At 39.2% G+C, this 22233-nt stretch overlaps 1 protein-coding gene across 8 annotated transcripts in view; it reads right to left on the reverse strand.

Annotated features, from left to right (window-relative positions):
• Nucleotides 1–22233, reverse strand: part of NCOA7 (nuclear receptor coactivator 7) — a 155674-nt gene that overhangs the window by 100875 nt on the left and 32566 nt on the right. For 6 of the 8 annotated variants that reach the window (XM_003898224.4, XM_017958354.3, XM_017958355.3 and 3 more), the window contains exon 2: nt 19679–19792. In XM_003898224.4, the coding sequence (XP_003898273.1) occupies nt 19679–19728 (50 nt within the window). In that variant the 5' untranslated portion in view covers nt 19729–19792. Of the gene's footprint in view, nt 1–19678; nt 19793–20766; nt 20823–22233 lie in introns of those variants that run through there. The other 2 variants (XM_009206159.3, XM_009206162.4) reach the window with 2 other exon arrangements.

Below are 22233 nucleotides of genomic sequence, written 5' to 3' on the forward strand. Positions count from 1 at the left end.
GAAGAAAGTGAAATCCAGGATGAAGTCTCTAGTCCTGTTAAAGCAACCCTCTGAGTTGCAGTAGCATTACCAGTAATCTCAGAAGAATCACAGAGAAAGAAAATCAGAAGTAGGAAAAAAACAACAACCACCTGGTTTTCAAAAGAAATGCCAAATTTGGAAATGCTCTGAGTAGCTTGATATCAACTTTCGGAAAAATAAACTGATAGCTCATTAATCATTTGTGATTATTTGAAGATAAATTATTGACTTCCAGGAACCACTAGAGGTACACTAAAATGAGTGACTCTAAATGAACATAATTATCTGTTTTGGTTGGGCTAGATTTGGCATATTGATGGGCCAGTCACAGGAGGTAGTATAGAAAGATTTCACTAAGGCCCCTGAAAATGTCACTACCTTTCTTAAGGTAAGATGGAAGCAGCTGGACTAGAGAATTTGGTTAACCTAGAGAAAATTGATTTATAGCAAACTGAAATACTTAACGATAACTATTTCATGTACTGACAGTACTAATACGCCATAATGCATAAAGCTTTCCAATTCAGCCTTTTAATCAACTTCTTGGATAAGAACATAATACACACTATTCAAGTTGCATATCTTACGCAATCTAGGGAGAAAATATGTTCAATGTTAAAAATCAGGCTTCGAAATTCCTGGAAAATAGAATAATAGAAAACAAACAAGACAAAATTCCAATTCAGATGAAAAAACACTTCTCCCCCCTCACTATGAGCATAAGCTGTGAACATAATAATAAAATGTGATGCTTTCTTAATAAAAGTAAAGGATAATTACACACACACACACACACACACATACACATAAAAAATACATAGAGAGACACAGGGTCTCACTTTGTCACCCAAGCTGGAGTGCAGTGGCATGATTAAAGCTCACTGCAGCGTTGACATCTCGGGCTCCAGCAATCCTCCCACCTCAGTGCCCCAACCCCTAGGTCGCCGCCAGTAACTGGGACTACAGGCGCTCACCACCATGCCTGGTAATTAAAAAAATTTTTTTGTAGACACAGGGTCTCACTATGTTGCCCAGGCTGATCTTGAACTTCTGGCCTCAAGCAATCCTTCCACCTCAGCCTCCCAAAGTGCTGGGATTACAGGTGTAAGCCACCTTGCCTGGCCTAATATTCTTATACTTGCATTAATCAGGTCATATTAAGATGGCAAAGAATCTGAAAACTCCATCTTAGGTGGAGAGATTTAGAAACTTATGATACTCATCCTGGAAAAGGTTCAGGGAGAACATGATGTCGTCTTTAAACACATGCAATGATAATATATGAAAGATGGATTGGATTTATTCTGTATGGATTCGAAGTAACACGGAATAAATAGAGTAAGCTGAAAGGAAATAAAATTTAACCAAAGATTTAAAAACAACTTCCCACTAACAAGAGTTTTTCAGACAAGAAATGAGCAGCCTTGAGGGTCCTTGAGACATTGTTATAGTTCGAAAAGTTCAAGTCCAGGCTGAAAACGTTCTATTTGTCAAAGGCAGTGGAGATTCCAAATCTAGCATGACCTCCGTATTTCGACTAAAAGATTTATAATTCTGAAATTAGGCACGGTGCCTGTATTAAGGCGGTAAGTGGAAGAAGAAAAATACCAAGTTAACATGAACCTGACACTTGGAAAAGAAAATGCTGTGTTTTCTTTCTAATCTCTCAATTACTTCTAGGATCCCAGGGCATTATTACTATATTACCTGGTACTTCTATACTCTTAGAGGGGGACGGAAGTTCCTCATATGATATGACTATAAGCTGAAGCCACTGTGAGACAGTGCACTAAATTAGAATTGTGAATGCAGGAAAAGAAATTTACTAGTTGTTATCAGATCTACACAGACATAACCACTTCACCACAGGTTGTTTACTTGAAAACACACAGGAACGTCTTTGCTAGTGGCTTCCTTTGTAGGAGAGGATGCTGCAGCACACCCAACTATTCTCAACAAACCATTGCATATCAAGTTCCTACACAGATGTCACTGCTTACAGCCTTAAGATTAGCATCCTTCATTTAAAACAGACATGATTGGTCCTCACTTTTTTTTTTTCCGAGACGGAGTCTCCCTCTGTCTCCCAGGCTGGAGTGCAGTGGCGTGATCTCGGCTCACTGCAAGCTCTGCCTCCCGGGTTTACGCCATTCTCCTGCCTCAGCCTCCTGAGAAGCTGGGACTACAGGCGCCCGCCACCTCGCCTGGCTAGGTTTCTTGTATTTTTTAGTAGAGACGGGGTTTCACCATGTTAGCCAGGATGGTCTCCATCTCCTGACCTTGTGATCCGCCCGTCTTGGCCTCCCAAAGTGCTGGGATTACAGGCTTGAGCCACCGCGCCCGGCCGGTCCTCACTTATAACAGCATGGCTACACTAATACACTAATATATTAAAATTCAGTCACATAGTTTATTTTAAAAATTCCTGTTAATAAGTTAAAACTTAATACCACCAAGGTGCTCTAACTCCTAGCATTGTACATCTGTCCCTTAAAATAATATGTAAAGTTCTACTAAAAAAAATTAAGACAGGAGCTCGAATACTTTTGGACATGGATTATAAAGAGGACATACTGTAATAATTTGCTACCAATGGTTATAAAAATTTTTATGGAAAAATGTCTACACTTTTAAATTTTATTTTTAGAGATTAAAAATTTAAATATAAATTCTAAAATTTCTAAATTCATGTTTTCATCTAAGATATTACAATTAAAAATTCTCTTATGGAAGAGAATGTTCTAATTATTTTTACATTCCATTTAAAGGGCACTTTGGAGGTAGTAGTTAAGAATAAAGGCTTTGGAATTAGATACAAGTAGGAAGAGACTCTGGCTCCATTATTTGCTAGCTGTGGAACTTGGGGAGTTATTGAACCACTCCAAACCTGTTTCCTTGCCTATAAAAATGAGAAAACTAATACCATAGTGAGGTCATATTTGTAAATCTCCTAGCACAGCATGAGTGTGCAATCAAAAAAGAGAGCCCACAGTGCCACCAATCCGCACAAGTAAACCTAAAACATATTACAGGCCCTAGACAGCCAGTCTAGGTGCATGTATCCCAGTATGGCTCCTCGCCTGCCTCACTGCTTTGTTAATATCCTCATGGCATTATGTAACCGTCAGCCTTCAAGCAGACATCCCTGAGGGATTCCTTTCTAATGGACCATCTTCATTAGCCAACAAGCATGCTCTAATACCCCATCTTCCTCTTCCATCTTCAAAATCTCACCATTCCTTGACTCCCACATCTTCCTCTTGCCAAGGCCTGAATATTTGGCTTCCCTGCCCAGCCAATTTCCCAAAAGAATTGCCTAGAAGCTTGGTCTTCACTCCCTTACCTCCTATTCACATCAAACTGGCTTCTCCCACCACTGTGCTGAAACTGCTTTTATCTAATCGATTATCAGCGACCTCCAAGTGTCGATCTTAATGGATACTTTGCAGTCCTCATCTTAATTTACCTCTCAGCTACTTGCAAACCTGCTGATCACTCACTCCTTGAAATTCTCTATTCTCTCAGCTGCAGTGATTCTATCTCTTCTGCATTTCATCCTACTTCTCTTTCTCTACTAGACCACCAAATGTTGGAATTTCCCAATTCTGTTCCCATTCCTTAGTTCTGTTCTTTTTTCACTTTATATGCCCTCCCTATATGATCTCATCCTTTCCCATGGCTGAGGCCAACAACTCTGACATTTCCATCTCAGTCCAGATCCTGTTTTCACTCCAGATTTACACATACCCAATTGTGTATTTAGTGGTTGTCTTGTAAGCATCTCAAACTTAACATATTAAATTCTTGAGATACCCTCTCAAAATAGTTGTTTTTCCAGTTTTCTCATTCCAGTTAATGGCACCTCCATCCATCTAGCTCCATCCATCTAGCATCCATCAATCCAAATTCCTAAACATGGCCAAAAAGGCCCTGCATGACCTGCCTCAGCCTACCTCTTCACATTGCCTGTGCATTTCTCCCAAAAAAGCACTGTGTTCAAGAACACTGGCCATCCTGCAGATCCAGGGAGCTGCCAAGCTTTTTGTCACTTTAAGGACTTTTCATCTAAGGGTTCTCCCTACCTAGAATATTCCCTTCCTTCCCTCTCTCCCTATCCCTTCTCCTAAACACACAGATTACCTGGTGAACTCCTGCTTGTACCCAAGATCATTAAAAGTCATTAACACATGAGTATTAAATGACCTTTAAAGTATTAAAGGACCTTTTCTCCAAAGGTCCTTGAACATAACTTGTGTCTAAAGTGGATACCACTCTTGCACTTCTCTTTTATGATGTCTTGTTGTTTTCCCTCATAGCAAATACAGCCATTTATAATGACATATGGATTTTATGTTCTTCTTTATTGTCTGCTATGGTTTGAATATTCCCTACAAAACTCATGTTGAAATGTAATTGCCATTGTGACAGAATTAAGAGGTGGCACTGTTAAGCGGTGATTAGGCCAGGTGGGTTCCATCCTCATTAATGGATAAATGTTATTATTGTGGGAGTGTGCTGGTTATCAGAAGAGTGCATTTTTATAAAAGTGAGTTGGGCCTGTAGTCCCAGCTACTCGGGAGGGTGAGGCAGGAGAATGGTGTGAACCTGGGAGGAGGAGCTTGCAGTGAGCTGAGATCGCGCCACTGCACTCCAGCCTGGGCGACAGAGCGAGACTCTGCCTCAAAAAAAATCCAAAAAACAAAAAAAGGGAGTTTGGCCCTCTCTTGCTTTCTTGCTTGCTCACTCTCACCAATGTTTGTTTTTGTTCTGTTTTGTTTTGTTTTTTTTGGTGATGGAGTTTCGCTCTTGTTGCCTATGCTGAAGTGCAATGGCGCAGGTCTCAGCTTACCGCAAACTCTGCCTCCAGGGTTCAAGCAATTCTCCTGCCTCAGCCTCCAGATTACAGGTGTGCACCACTACGTCCAGCTAATTTTGTATTTTTAGTAGAGACAGGGTTTCTCCATGTTGGTCAGGCTGGTCTTGAACTCCCGACTTCAGATGATCCGCCCACCTCAGACTCCCAAAGTGCTGGGATTACAGGCATAAGCCACCGTGCCCGGCCCACTCTCACCCTTTCTTGCCCTCCCACCTTCCACCATGGGGTGATACAGCATGCAGGCCCTTGTCAAATGCTGGCACCATGTTCTTGGACTTCCCAGACTCCAGAACTGTGAGCCAAATAAATTTCTGTGCATTATAAATTACCCAGTCTGTGATATTCTGTTAAAGCAACACAAAATGAACTAAGACAATGTATTTGTGAAAAGTATTCCCTGTACTGGCAAGGATCATATTTGTTTTGTTCACTAATCTACCCTCTGGGCTTAATAGGCACAGGCACATAAGGTCTCTTTGAGATGCAAGCAATGCATATGTTTCTCCTCATAACATAAAGAATATTACATAAATTCTTACATTTAATTACATGAAAGAACTGGGAGAAGTCTTAAATATCTAGTTGCATCAGCTAATATAAAAACCAAAATGGTCTTTATTCAAAATCCCAGAAAGGTTTTCCTATGCATTAAAAACAAACAGGAAGAAGGAAGTAAAGATTACATATGTTGGATTTGTAACCCAATTAATTTTATTATTTTATATTTTCAATGATTCATTAAAATAACGACATTTCTTTTTTTTGTTTGTTTTTTAGAGACAGAGTCTTGCTCTGTCTTCCAGGCTGGAGTGCAGTGGTGGGATCTTGGCTCACTGCAACCTCCGCCTCTCAGGTTCATGCAATTCTCCTGCCTCAGCCTTCCGAGTAGCCAGGACTACAGATGCACACCGCCACGCCCGGCTACATTTTTTTTTTTAATTTTAGTAGAGACGGTGTTTCACTGTGTTGTCCAGGCTGGTCTCGAACTCCTGAGCTCAGGCAATCCGCTCACCTTGGCCTCCCAAAGTGCTGAGATTACAGGTGTGAGCCACCGAGCCCAGCCAAAATAATGCCATTTCTTATAAAGTGTGCTTAAATGTGAATATATGTGGGCTTTCAACTAATTTTTATATTTTAAAAATCCATACTCTTTTCAAAGAAAAATGTTTGCATATATATGTATGTGTGTGTATATACCTGTTTTTACATTTAAAATATATCTACCCTTCTAAAATAAAAATATCCAGATTATATAAACTTAGAGTTGTGGTTTAAAAAATTAAATTTCTCTCATTGTCTAGTGACAGCAGTTGACTTGGCACAGTAGAAGGAACTACCTCCCTGTCCAACTCCCTTAAAAGAAAAAAAAGATGATGGAGCCACTGAAATGGAAATTGCTCAGTCCCCAGTGACCTTACCAGCATCTGCTGCCATTACCTTCTGAAAATAAAATAACCAAATTACCGTTCAGCTTTCTGCTATGCTAACAAAATTAATCTGAACTATCAAAATTCATCTGCTTTATATTATCTATTAAGCAACTTCTATAACAAAAGCTCTTCCAGCTCTAAATCGTGAAGTACATGCACCACAGGTGCCATAATCAACAGTAATATATTCTCACATACACAGGAAAAATTAATGGAATGATTAATAACTTCACTCAAATTATCCATGACAGTGATTTGATTTAAGTCACTCCACATATTCAAAAGTAAAATCAATCAATTTTATGTGTGGTTTGGCTTTGTAAAAAATTGTGGGGTTTTTCTTGAGACAGAATCTTGCTTTGTTGCTCAGGCTGGAATGGCATGGTAATAGCTCACTGTAACCTCCAATACCCAAGCTATCTTTTCACCTCTCCTTCTGAGTAGCTAGGGTTACAGGCATGTGCTGTGCTGTCATGTCTGGCCTTTTTTTTTTTTTTTTGTAGAGACAGGGTCTCACTATGTTGCCTAGGCTGGTCTCAAACTCCTGGTCTCCAGCACTCCTCCCACCTAGGCCTCTCAAAATGCTGAGATTACAGGTGTGAGCCACTGTGTCTGGCTGATCAATTAAAATTCTTTTTGAGATGGAGTTCGCTCTTGTCACCCAGGCTGGAGTACAATGGCTCAATCTCAACTCCCTGCAATGTCCACCTCCTGGGTTCAAGCGATTCTTCTGCTTCTGCCTCCTGAGTAGCTGGGATTACAGGCGTCCAGCACCTCGCCCAGCTAATTTTTTGTAGTTTTATTAGAGACAGGGTTTTACCATGTTGGCCAGGCTGGTCTTGAACTCCTGACCTCAGGTGATCCACCTGCTTCAGCCTCCCAAAGTGCTGGGAATACAGGCATGAGCCATCGCACTGGGCCAATCAATTTTGATTCTATTCTTCTTTGTAGAATAGATTTGTTCAGAAAATATATGTGCAAATTGTATTTTAAAAAGACATAGAATGATTTAGAAAAATCACTGAGTTTTAAAATGTAGTAAAGAATATTTAAAACATGAATAAATAGCCTCTAATTTAACTGCTTCCTAAGTTTAAATGGTCAAAGTTTGGCCATCTAGTCTGTCAAGTATTCCGTAAGTACACTAAGAAATACCATATAACATTTTCATTGTTGTAATTAATAGTCTTGTTCTCTGGTTCTTCTATATTTAAATTTACTTCATATTCTCCGTTCTCCACACCTGAACAATTCTTGACTCACGACCGTCAAGCTACATTTATCATTTCAGTCCATGATGTCCCCACCTAAAAGTCATTTTTGACTCTCCAAATAAAATCAGTTGCATGGTTCTAACAGCAGAATTATTGAGAAAAGACCCTTTTCTTGGTCTCCACCATATTCTTAGATACTAGATCCTGTCTTGCTTTGGGAAGAGATCCAGGAGGTCCCCAATCCAACTAACTCATCTTCTCTTCTTGGGCTTAGAACACTCTACATGCTCCATGTTGTTGACACATCTGACTTCACTTTACTTGGTGGTAAATCACATTTGCAAACCATGAGCCAACCTGTATCTTGCTACGTCTTGGAAACCTTGGCCACTCTCTTTTTCATTCATTACCATTTTCATTTATGTGTGAGAAGTAAAACATTAAAACAAGTAGGCAAGGCTGTTGAATGTTCACTGGTGTAATACACCACAAAAATGAGTGTGGAAAAAACCTGAAGCCCTAACCATTTTGTTTGTGCAAACTTTATTTGAAATGATAAAGAAAAACGGAAGTAAATATGTGTGAACAAGTGCCTACTGGCTCAAGAATCAGGTCTTCACTTTTACAATAGAAATGACCAAGCTGGGAGAATTTTGCTTGTTGGGGCCTTCAACTCTGAATCTAGAGAGGCAATAACAGAGACATGCTTGCCACACTCCAAAAAGGTAAGCTCAGGAGATTGCTGACATTTTTTGCCGGTATGTAGGGAATTCCCAAGTTTCCCTGGTAGAGTAGAGCTTCTCTAGTTTGTTCCAAAGTTCCTAATACCTTTGTACTGACAATCAGAAAATATCCGTTTAGTTATTAAAGATATTTCTAACCATTCTGTCATTTAGGCCAGTGATTCCCAATTAGATTGAGAACTAATAGGTTCTAGAAAATTCAATTCAACATAGCTTACTGACAAATACAGCCATAATGATTTAAGGGTGTGGGCTGTGAGGTCAGGCATACCTGGGCTGAGACGTGGATCTACCACTACATAGTTATGTGACCTTGGGCAAGTTACATAACATCTATAGGCTTAACATCTTTATCTGCCGTCAGGATGTTAACACGACCTACTCCATAAGGTAATTATGAGATTACATGAGAACACCAGTCTCTGGTACATGGTAAATTCAGCAAATGTTAGCTATTTAGTCATAGTGAATGACTGGTAGGTGCTGGGTACAGGGCTAGACCCTGTGAGAAAGATAAATATAAAAAAGATCTGACAATAAATGACAACAGATAAATAAGGCAGAGATGAGAGTGTTACTGGGTGCATCCCAAGACAAACAGTGTTAACGGCCCCAAAGGAGGCATAAGAAAGTTCCCCGACACCCTCACAGTCCAGTGGCAAGAGAGGGATCATGTAGTTGTGTGTGTTGGGTGGGGGGAGAGAAATAAAATAGGAATGGCCTCAAGAAGACAGTGTCACAATTAAAGATGGGTGTGACAGAGTGATATGTACATTGCTATATTTAAGGAGAGTATAGAGAAGAGTAGTGCTTTGTATACAGAAGGCATAGTTCTGAGGGGACAAAGTGTAATAAGAAATGCACAGAAAAACAAAACAAGAGATAAAGACAGGAGGGGAGGAAGGAGCATATTGTGCAGAACCTCAAATGCCGGAAAGAAGAAGGAACACATAAGTGACATATCTGAGCTCTGCCCAGGAATACTAATCCAGCAAGATGCGTAGGAGGATATGCAATTAGCACTTGACGTATGAGGGCAGAGGGGGTGAAGATTGTTTGGAATTTTCAGATGTGAATTTTAGGGGAAAAGAAAGGAAAATTTCGACAAAAATCACCAACAGCTTAATTGCATAAACTATGAAGCTTCAGAGCTGGGAGCACACAAAGCATTTTCTGGTTCTGAACTCAATTTTCTCTTGCTGAAGAGTTGCTGTACCAGCAACCATGAAAGGTTTCAAATACATGTGTGTCTTACTCAGTTTGCACTGCTCATAATAAAAACATAGACTGGGTGGCTCAAATAACGAACATTTATTTCTTGCAGTTTCAGAGGCTAGGAAGTCCCAGATCTAGATGCTGGAGTGATCTGGTTCCTGGATGGACCAAATTCCAGGTTTACAGATGGCACCTTCTTGCTGTGTCTTTCCATGGTAGTGAGAGAGTGTGCATCTTTCTTGTATTTCTTCTAATAAGGGCACTAATCCTATCATGAAGGCTCCAGCCTCATGACTTAATTAGCTCCAAAAAGCCACCTCCAAATACCATCACATTGGCGATTTAGAATTTCAACATAGGAATTTTGGCGGGTGATTAAAACGTTCAGTCCACAGCAATACGACACAAGTTGTTTCAAGCCAACAGTACCAAGTTTAAGTCCAAATCCAGGAGTCAGTTGAGCTGAAGTCTTCCTCAGCTGTCAGCAACACCAGTAAAAAGGGGAGAAGAGGCCGGGGGTGGTGGCTCACGCCTGTAATCCTGTGCACTTTGGAAGGCCACATGGCAGATCACGCAGGTCAGGAGATTGAGATCATCCTAACTAACACGTGAAACCCAGTCTCTACTAAAAATACAAAAAAAAAAAAAAAAAAAATTAGTCGGGCTAGGTGGCGGGCCTGTAGTCCTAGGCTACTCGGGAGGCTGAGGCAGGAGAATGGCCTGAACCCGGGAGGCGGAGCTTGCAGTGAGCCGAGATAGCGTCACTGCACTCCAGCCTGGGTGGCAGAGCGAGACTCCGTCTCAGGAAAAAAAAAAAAAAAAAAAAAAGAGGGGGAGGAGAGGAGACAGTTTAAATCACTTTTCTTTCCCTGGAATCTGTCTTGGAGCCTGGAATATTGGACCTTTCACTGAAAGATACGACTAGAGCAGGTTTACTGACAAGTTTTAGGGGATTTATAAACTCCCTGAAATTTACCCAACAGTTGTATCTATATATTCATATTTTTTCTCATTTATTCCTGTATTCGCCATTTAGGTAGCAAGCTTTTACATGAAAATTGTTTAGTGCTTATTTTTTAAAGTATTATTCTAAAGACTTCATATATTTTAATTCATTCCATCCTCTCAATAACCTTATAAGGTAGTTACTATTATTTCCATTTTGGGGAAAACTAGACCCAAAGCCCCACAGTAGTAAGTAGTTCTACAGAGAAGAAACCTGCAGGAGGTCCAAAAGCAAAAGTCTCCCAAGTTTCACCACAATAGTTCCATCTGGGGGTTTTGTGAGATGACTTTACTGTTCTTGAATCAGGATTTGGAATGACCAATCAGTCTGGGATTTCAGGTTAAACAGAAACATGCTTGTGCTTATTCATTGAAATTGGTTTGTAGGAACCCATTAAACTGTACCGTGGGAAAGTATACTTACTGAATGGGCACTTTATGGACAGCTGCCAATCAGCCAGTGTGTGTTAGATGAATAATTTTCAAATAAATTCATTTTTCAATGATAAAAAACCCCTCACTCCCAATATGCTAACAATCAAAGAATCGTCTAAATCAAGGGGTCATTTTTTTAATGCTGGCCCATAATAAAAAAAATTTAAACTGTGATTCAATATGTACATACTTATAAACATTTAAAATAGTTTTCATGAACGAATATTTATTCTTACTACATACAACACATTCTGATATCTTCTATTTCAGTCCACCTTAGTCCAGTCTAATCTATTCTGTTCTGTTCCATTTAAAAAAAAAAATGCTGTTTTGTACCCACTAAACTGATTTCATGAGACCCTAATGGGTTATAACCCACAGCTTGTAGTGTTTTACACATAATTAAGTAACAGCCTGTTCCTCAAAAATGAAGCAAAAAGCATGAGTCTAACTATTAATGGCTGAATGTTTATAAGCCTTTTTTTTAATCTTTAGAAAAAAGTTAATGATTTCCTGAAAACATTAGCAGATAAAACTTGACCATGGATATTTTTCCCAGTAATGAATGTCAAGCAATTCGTAAATATTCAGTTAAGAGTTGCCTGGTCTGAACTCAATCGAAAAAATAGAAAACATAAGCCTTAACATTACGGCTCATGCAACAGTTTAGTTAGTAATTTGTAATACTGTCAAATAAGGTACTAGCAGCTTTTTCAAAGGAAATGGTTTTGAAATATTCTCAATATTTTTAAGATTAATAAAATTGCTGAATACTGAAAAATTTGTTGTGATAAAAATTACAATTCACAAACCATTTATATCCTACATTAAAGAAACTGTTTTGAATATTCTGTCAGTTGATCGACAAGTATTTAACACTTGCTGTATGCCAACCACTATTGAATAGTGAAAGAATAATGAACAATTGAATTAATGATCATGAAGAATGAAAGAATATTCTTGAAAGAACAATGAATGATCGGAGACTCTCCACCTTCCAGATGTCCATTTGCAGGGAGATTGACTGTAAACCCAATAAACAAATAAGAGCTACAGAAATCATGCAAGACAGTGTCCTTGAGCAGTGCTGTGGATCGCTTCATCTCAGATGGATGGTGCTTTGAAATTGAAATCCAATAATGTTTCTGGTAAAGTCAACTGTAACATTCTCCTTCCACGCCCATATACATTTTTTTTTTCTTTTTATCACATTATGATGCTAACAGCATGTTTTTTGTTTGTTTGTTTGTTTGTTTTTGTTTTTGTTTTTTTTGAGATGAAGTCTTGCTCTGTTGCCCAGGTTGGAGGGCAGTGGAGCAATCTCAGGTCACTGTAACCTCCGCCTCCTGGGTTCAAGTGATTCTCTTGCCTCAGTTTCTCCCATGTAGCTGGGATTACAGGCCTGTGCCACCACGCCCAGCTAATTTTTGTATTTTTAGTAGAGACAGGGTTTCACTATGTTGGCGAGGCTGGTCTCAAACTCCTGACCTCAAGTGATCTGCTTGCCTCAGTCTCCCAAAGTGCTGGGACTACAGGCATGGGCCACCATGCTTGGCCCTAACAGCATATTCTAATCCCCCTTTTGGACAAAGTAGACACTAATACTTAGTGCAACGTAAACTGAGGTAACATGAAGAATAACACTCAGAGATACAGACACAGCAGACAGGGATTCGGGGCTCAGGACCTCCATTTAAAGGCCAAGTGATTTGGGGTAAGTTATTTCACCTCCTGAACAACAGATTCATTACCTGCATTTATATTTATTTGTAGGATCATTTTAAGGATAAACAGAATGCTTGTGAAATTACTTCATAAAGTACCAACAACTGCTATTATTAATAACTTGTATTAGAATCAGTATGCATAGTGAAACTGATAGAATAAAATGACCAAATATTAAGAAAGTATAAAGCTAATATTTAGCAAGTACTTAAAACTGTTCTATTTGCTTTTTATGTATCAACACAACTAAAACTGTGCTATGACTGAGTATCTGAATCCAACAATGGGTAATAAATTTCTCCTCAAATGTCAGACATACTAAAGATGATTTAAGATGATAAATCTCTAACAGCCCTTGGCCAGCAGGAAAAAACAATCTACAGTTAACTAAAGAAAGGGCAAGAGTTCACATCACACCACTCCACCCACGTGGTATAATCATTCTTGGCACTGGCAAACCACAAAGAGATGGCTGCTTCCTAGGGTTCAAAGGCTGCCTCTATGGGGCTGGAGACAAGGAGCGTACCCCTTTGTGTTCCACCAGTGCTGCAGATCAACCACCCAGATCCATCCACGTGATGCCTTCCACTGGACCTCAGACTCTGTATTTGACCAAGAGGGCAAAGGAAGGCTTTTTGCACAGAATTATTTCTGCATTCATTTCTATCATGGGCATCTACTCTTTTTGGACAAGATGTAATCTTAGGGAGTAAAGTGGATCACTGTAATGCAACACCCTGACTTACACAGGTGAAGTATTACAGGCTGCATGTTTCCTATTGGCCTGGTAGGTTGATACTCTGACATTAACCATATTATGGATGAATAAGTTGATAAGACATGGATTATGGGATGTTGTCAAGTTATAAACAAATTACTTTTGAAAAGGTCACTTGTAAGTTAGATCTTTAGAACCCATGATGCATTTCTCCTAATTAATTTACACTGGTGTAAATTAATGTTCAGCTGTGAGGACTGCCCACAGAAATCTATGCAACCCATGCTGTGAGTAGCAGCAGGTCAGGTGACCTGTGTTCTACAAGCCCCGTTTTGCCACTAAAGTGGTGCATGGCAGCACTGCAGAGCATAAGCTCTGCGTGGAGAAGACCTGAGTTCAAATCCTGACATGCCTACTTTTATCTCAGTGAAGTTATTCAACCCCTTTGAGTATAAATTACCATAGCAGTCAAATTATATTTAGAGACGAATTTTTTTAAATCAGATATTTGGTGTGAAGATAATCTGGATCAGTTTTACAAAAGGCTTTTTCATACCAAGGCATGCACAAAGATGATAATACTTCTACTCATCCCTGGGGTAAGATGCTGATCATAGCTAAAGATGACCAGCCCAGGTCTCTGACAAATGCAATCCCTGCCTGGCCACCCTGAGGACCGAGGGGGTCAGTATCACTGGCACGTCAATCTGAGACATGACGGTTTGTCAAGCCACCCAAGTGGTGAGGCTCTGATTACCAATTAATATATCTAAAAGTACCCTGGGATAGAGCCAGCCTATCATGGACCTTTCACCTTCATGGGCTTAGGGTCCAACTGTTAAATAAAAGGCTGTTAGATTTCTCAAGGCCCTTTGACTATATAACTCTACTTCATTATATCCCAGAGCCTAACCAATTGTGCTTATAGCAAAGTGTCTTTGGGAAATGATATGATTCCAATTTGGATTGTCACAATTGTTCCTTCTTCCCAGATCTGAACAATAGGAGCAGCTCACGGGCTGAAAGCGGGATGTCAAGATGAAAATTAGGTGATCAGGAATAATTTGTTATTAAAGGAATGTATGAGTACTCACTGTGCCAGGCACAGTTCATATATTACCCTCAATCTTCACAGCCATCTTGGTTTCATTCCTTACTTGAACGCAAAAGCTACAAAGTGTACTATGCACACAACAGAGAAAGCTATACAGTGGGTTCAAATCTCCTCTGCCATGGAAAAGAGAATACGGGGACCACCTGTTCAGCTCTGGCCCTCCTTGCTGGGTTCCATTTGAGCTTCTCTACAGTTCTGGCTGGTTGGGATGTCTCCTTCTTCAAAACCATCTTGTTAGTTGGTTATTTTTAGCCACATTTAACAACTGAAGAAATGTAAGGTAAAGGAAGCTTAGAAAACCTGCCAGAGGTTATACACTGCAGTGAATTGCAAACACTAGGTGTTCTGCTTCTGGGTCAGAGGTTAAAGGGTGAAGAATTGCCAGGGCAGAGGCTGGAGATGGGACCTAAGAAATGTTCTACACTTTGCATCCATTGTCACTGAGAATGATGACAGAGGTGGTGCTGGCTCCTACTGCTGCTCTGAAAGGCTGGGTTAAGAGGAAAGCGGAGGTAGGAGCAGTAGTTCTGCTTTTCATGACAACCAGGGAATAGGGGAGGTGACCTACATGAACACCTGGTCTGTGTCTGTGTTTATATTACTCACTGTTTACTCTGAGGCTCTCTCACACCTTTTCAGAGGGGAAAAGTAAACCTCCCACAAAACACCATTTGGTTCAACTACAGATGTATTTCGGATATCTTCAATTAACCCTTGATCCTGAAAAAATGCTTTCAAAGAACCTTCAACCAATAGCATACAAGGACCTACTCGGAAATCACAAAAGCCAAATAATGTCAAGCAAGTGTGTAAGAAGAGAGCCCTGTGTGGCAATACTAAAGAAAATGTTGCATTCTAACTACAAGGGGAAGGAAGAGTCAGCAAGTGTGTAACAAATGACACATGACAGTCACCCCAGAGGATAGTATAAATTGCAGACAGTACAAATAGTACACAGAACGCATAATTTGCTTTAGTAATTCAGTTTTTCATTTGGTTTTCCAGATCTGTCAGGGATCAAGAAATTAATATAGACATATATTAATTTTGCATATATAAATTATTTGTAAAATCATTTGTGAAAAAGTTTCACAAATCATTCAATCTAGATTTAACAACTGGTATAAAACTGTCCTGAAGCACCTGAAAACCAGGTGGACCAGGGTCAGAAAATCCAAAAACTTAATCAGGTCTTATCCAGAATTACTCTATCTAATAGTAGTATTAAATCCACTCCTCTACTTAAGAGTTACACAGGCATATTTCAAGATAAATTATAAGAAAGGAAAGACTGGATGACCCTCAAATCACTAATTTCGATCAAAAATTATTAAAATAGGGTATTTTAAACTTTACTTTGATGTTAAACTTAAAGAGCAAAACATCAACAAAACAGGTTTGACAAAGGACTATTTACCAAACACAGTCATGCAAGGATTATGAAACCACATGATAAGATAGCACACAAAGAAAACATTGGCTATTTAACTACTCAGGAGGAAAAAGGCAATGTGGAAGGGGGAAACAGTCTAAAAAGCAGTTTTTAGGGTTTCAGATATATAATTGTGGCAGCAGGCACAACATTAGGGTAAATTTTCCTTTTGACTTCCTCGGAACACTAGTTGAGATTTATGTAAGGCGGTATAATTTAGTTTAGAGAAAACTGAGATTGCATCAATTTGGCCTCACCCTTGGCCTGACATTTTATCCTTCTCTCCAGAGATCTTACTTGGACTGCTCTTAAGTATGCTGCTCCAGAGAACTCTGCTCTGTATTGTCAGAAACTGGCTTTCAAGTAAGTTCTGTTGCTAATTCCACTTGATAATTCCACAGTTAAGTCAGAAGGCATTTGAAAAGATGTATAACTTTGGATGGCTCTTTTCTGATGACAGGCTGAAGGGGGTTCTTCTCTCTTTGGTTTGCCTTTTGCTTTTCATAGCTTGACCATTTCTGGCTTCCACCTTATTGTAAGAGCTAAACTACAGGTTTGTCAGTCAGTGTTTCTCTGTCTGTGTCTGTCTGTCTCTCCCTGCTCCCACCGCCTCTTCTCTCCGTTCTCCTCTCTCTCTCTATCTCTCATTTCCTAGTTACAAATCACTGAGCACCACTGACTTCGTCCTTGTGCCACTGTTCCTATGCATACTCCCAAGATCATATTTCAGCATTTTACGATATGTTTTTTGTTTCATTGTTAGAATACTTTTCAGAAGAGGTCATGATAAGCAAGACAATTTTACATTTCTGAGTTGAAAAAACTGTGCTGCTCTTCCGGAACAGTTTTGGTTTGTATTCGCAGCTTCAGGGGCTCCCTTGACTAAACATTTTAGGAAGAAGAGGAGGTTAACATGGAGCAGGTTGTTCATGAACCAGCAGTGACTTTTACTACTGCAATCACTTTGGATTCAGACTGAGAAGGCACTATAGCTCTTAAAACCACTATGTAGGGCATGTGAAGACGAAAGAAAAGAAAGAAGAAGAAGAAAGTAAGGAGGAGGAAGGAGGAGGTGGGAGAAAGAAGGAAGGGGGAGAAGCAGGAAAGGGGAGGAGGAAGAAGAGAGGAAGAAGAGCAGGAAGAGAAGCAGGAAGAAAGGGAGGAGGCAAGGAAGAGAGAGGGGGAGAAGGGGGAGGAGAAGGATGACCACCATCTTGACCTAAACTCCTATGTTATCCAAAAATAAATTCAAAATGGATCACAGACTTCAATACAAAACATAATGCTATAAAATTTTCAGAAAAGAAAAACAGCAGAGAATCTTCAGAACACAGAGCTAGGCAAAGAGATCTTAGAATTCAGACCAAAAGCACAATTCATAGAAGGAGAAACTGATAAATCGAATCACATCAAAATTAAAAACTTCTGCTCTGCAACTCTGTTAACTGGATGAAAAGACAAACTACAGACTGGGAGAAAATTATTTGCAAACCACATATCCAACAAAAGATTCGAATGTGTACAATTCAGCAGTAAAAACCTAAACAATTCAATTAGAAAATGGGCAAAAGATAGGAAAGGAGATTCCACTAAAGAACACATACATATGGCTAATAATAAGCACATGAAACTGTTAAACCTCACTAACCATTACGGAAATACAAATTAAAACCATAATGAGACATCACTACATACTTATCAGAATAGCTAAAATAAAAAATATTGACACCACCAAATGACAATGCAGAGAAACTGATTTACTCAGACTTTGCTGATGGGAATGTCAAATGTTACAACCATTCCAGAAAAGAGTACTGCAGTTTCTTATAAAACTAAAAATACACTTATCCTTTGACCCAGCAATTGCACTCTTGGACAGTTATCTCAGGGAAATGAAAACTCATGCTCATACAAAAACTTGTACATAAATGATTGTAGCATCTAGCATCTTTGTTCATAAATAGCCCAAACTGGAAACAACCTAAATGCCCTTCAATGGGTAAATGACTAAAAATGACTAAAAAAATACTATGGAATGTTACTATGCAATAAAAAGGAACAAACTATCAATACATGCAACAGCTTTGAGGGATGTCAAGGGAGTAACGCTGAAGGGAAGAAAAAGCTAAATGCCAAAGGTTACATACTACATGATTCCATTTGCGTAGTATTCTTGAAATGACAAATTATAGTGGTTGTCAGAGGAGGCAGGTAGATGGAAGGAGTGAGTAGGGATACAAAAAGGTACCATGTGGGATCCTTTTAATGCAACTGTTGTGTATCTTGACTGATGGTGACCACAGAAATCTCTATATGTGATATAACTGCATGGAACTAAATACATACAAACATACATACAATGAACGCTCTGAATAAGGCTAGTGGATTGTATCAATGTGAATTTCCTAGTTGTGATATTGTACTATGGATAAAGAATAGGGGTATCTATTATTCCTTACAACTAACTACATGTGAATCTAAAATTATCTCAAAATAAAAACTTTGGAGATCTTATTTATTCTAAATATCCTATCTTTCTGGTGTTTCATCCATTAGATGCCTGATGTCTTCCCTCCCTAATCTGGTTACTCTCTGTAGTCCTAACAGCAGAAAATATTTTACTACAATTGGTAGTTTAACTTGTGCTTCCCCAAAACCTTATTCATGATTTACTATTCCCAACTGGAGCATGCCCTTTGGAAATGGCCTTATGTTTAATACTGACTCTTATGCTGCATGAAATGGACAAAATATATTCTGAGTCTTAGTTGCATCACTGGTAAAATGGAGATAAATTAACTGATGGCATAGATTTATTTTGAAGACAATTAAAATCATAAGTAAAGCACTCAGTACATAGTAGGTCCTTAAATTGTTTCCTTCCTTTTCCCATTATCAACCTAAAATCTAGCTTAATTACTGGATAAAAACATCAACAGTAAACTTTGGTTTTGGCTCCAAGGCTCAGTTTAGAAAACAGTAAATGCATCTCTAATGAGCACAGCCTGGGGACTGGGGATGGAATGAGGCTAAATTCAGTTCTTAACACGCATTTCAATTTAGGAGAAACATGTTTTTAAGCCTATGTTCTCTGAGTCTGAAAACATTCTGGCTTATCAAAATGTTTTACAAATGTTTAGCATATAATTCATTTTTTTATGATTAGTGAGTGACTGCCACATAGACATTTAAATCTGTAAATGGTAACAAATCATATACTAAATTACTTCTATTCAGATATCAACAAATTTATTTATGTTGGACAAGTTCCAGCCTTAAAAATGACTCTGATTCAAAAACATAATTTCACCCATTTCACCTACCTACAAAAGTATTTTTTAGTAATAGACTCCCTACAAGGTGATAAGCTTTAAATGTGTCAGAGATTTTCAGTTATAGTCCAACCAATTAAGCTACAGAACAGTAGGAGCGAAGCACTTAGGATTTAAAATTCAAGGTAGGTTGCTAAACATGGGATTCGGAGCAATTTGCAGGTCAGAGTATGACAGCTGGATTTGCTGAGCAACACTGGCCTGAGAGAAGTGTCAAAGCTAGAAAGAGAAGAACCAAATGTTACAATCCTCTAATATGAATAAAATGGATGAAGCAAAGTATAGTTTACTTCTCCTGGTTACCTGCTCTATTTATGAACAAGCACAAAACACAAAATGCAAAGTAATACTTGAGGACAAAGTCCGCTCAAATATTTCTTTAAAGTACTGATAACAATTTTGTAAAATGAATGCTTACCGAGCAAAATAACTTTGTTTCCGTTCCTTCTTCTCTTCCTTGGTATCCATAATACACAATCAAAAGTGCAAAGTATTTGGAAAAAGTCCCTCTTTTTAATAATGAGTCATAACCCTGTAAGAAAAAATAACAAAGCAACCGTAAACTTAAAAGTTTACACTGGCCAATGTGAAGAATAAAATGGAGTAGAACTACATGGACCAAAACAAATGAAAAATAAACTTTAACCAGGAAAGACTGTCACATGAGTCAAATATGAAATGCAAATGTTACATGGGAGAAACTACAATCAGAATGGAGATGTTAAACTATCAAGCAAAACCTGATGGAAAACCAAACTGAAGTATTTCCCTCATATATTTTAAAACATGCCAAAATAAAAACCTTCACTGACTTTGGAAGATTGTAGCCTAACTATGTAGATGCTAATTATTTTAAAAAAATTGAACTCATAATCTCTCTTCCCAAGCAATTAATAATGAATATGTCTCAGATAATTATGTAAAATGGCTCACTTAGGTGTTTTACAAGAATGTTCTTTTTTAAAAAATAAAAATAACTTCAGCACTCTATTTTATTTTCGGAAACATGCCAGCAAGTACATCCCACTTGAGCAAATGTGGAAATGAAAGTACAAAGACACAGGAAGCTGTTCCTCAGCATGGCTTTAAACCCTTGCCTCTCCCTCTTCTCCCCCTCCTGCGACCCTCACCCACGCTTGCCAGCAGTGGCTTAAGCCTATAATATAAAAGGTTGTCTCCAGATCAAGCTTCCTTAAATACCACTTTCATCATGCCATTTCCCTGCTCAAAAATTTCCAATGTCTACTTATTGCCTGATTCACCGGCCTAATTTCTGCAGAGCACTAACATTCCTAAAACTTGTCCTTTCACCCTGAAGTTCACCAATCGAATTTAAATTTAAAAAAAGCAGGCTGAGCCGTGGCTCACACCTGTAATCCCAGCACCTTGGGAGGCCGAGGCAGGCAGAACACTTGAGATTGGTAGTTTGAGATCAGCCTGACTAACAGGGTGAAACCACTTCTCTACTACAAATACCAAAAATTAGCCAGGCATGGTGGTGCACACCTGTAATCCCAGCTACTCGAGAGGCTGAGGCACGAGAATCGCTTGAACCGAGGAGGCCGAGGTTGCAATGAGCCGAGATGGCACCACTGCACTGCAGCCTGGGTGACAAAGGGAGACTCTGTCTCAAAAAAAAAAAAAAAAAAATTAGTAAATATAAATAAATAAAGCAAAGTGTATTCACAATCAAAATTATTTACTAATTCATTTCAATTCAGTAAACAAATTACATACATACTACACGAAAGGGAGTATGATAAGTACCAGAGGCCAAAGATAAAGCCATGATATTTGCTCTAACAGTATATATTGTCTTTCCGGAGAGACACTTAAGATTTCAAGACAATGTTATATGTACTGCTGAAAAAGAGGCCTCAGGAAAAATACTTAATTAGCTCAATTTAGCCATTTTCTAATGTATATTTTCAAAATATCATTGAAAAAATATAATATATATAATTTCTATTTGCCAATTAAAAAAAAAATTAAATAACACTTAACCCTATGCAAGGCCCACCCCAGGTACCCTGAGCACACACTAAGGTTGTAGGTTAAGAATGGATTTCTGGCCGGGCGCAGGGGCTCACGCCTGTAATCCCGGCACTTTGGGAGGCCGAGGTGGATGGATCACCTGAGGTCAGGAGTTCATGACCAGCCTGGCCAACATAGTGAAACTCCGCCTCTACTAAAAATACAAAAATTAGCCGGGTGTGGTGGTGGGCACCTGTAATCCCAGCACTTGGGAGGCTGAGGCAGGAGAATTGTTTGAATCTGGGAGGTGGAGTTTGCAGTGAGCCGAGACCACTCCGTCACACTCCAGCCTGGGCAACAAGAGCAAAACTCCGTCTGAAAAAAAAAAACACAAATGCATTTCCTAGGTAAAGGGTACGAGCAAGCAGGTTTCGATTGAACAAAAGCAAGAAGACAAAATAGTTCCCTGCTGTTCCAGGGTAAAGTGAGCTGAGGATGAAGACATGGGCGGGATCTGGGTCACGGAAAGCCTAGTATGCCACTCTAAGGAGCTTGGACTTAATCCTAGCTAGGCTATGTGCGGCCCACCCCCTTCAATGTACCTTGTCAGATGCCACCAATTGCTCATGCTGAACCCAGCGGCAGCATTTGCAGAACCATTACCAAATCGATCAGAGCTGGTCCACGAGATAAAACCGATTTTCTCATCTGCGATGTATATGAAAAGACGCCACCAGAGGGTTTTCCATGAGGTAGTGTAGCATCAGAAAGCAGAGGTAGAGGATGGACTTGAGAGGACTTAAGGACAGGGTGAAGTAGATTCACTAAAAAGAAATTACAGTAAAACTAATTGAGGGAGGAGCACCCAAACCTAGGCAGCAGTAGTTGACATAGAAAGAGGAGGGATGGACTCAAGAAATACTTGGGAGGCTGATGAGTTGAGATTTGGTGACTCATGCAGTGTAGATAACAAGGAAAGTAAGGCATGAAGGATGCTCT

Source organism: Papio anubis, chromosome 6, assembly GCF_008728515.1.
Source record: "Papio anubis isolate 15944 chromosome 6, Panubis1.0, whole genome shotgun sequence".
NCBI lineage: Eukaryota > Metazoa > Chordata > Mammalia > Primates > Cercopithecidae > Papio > Papio anubis.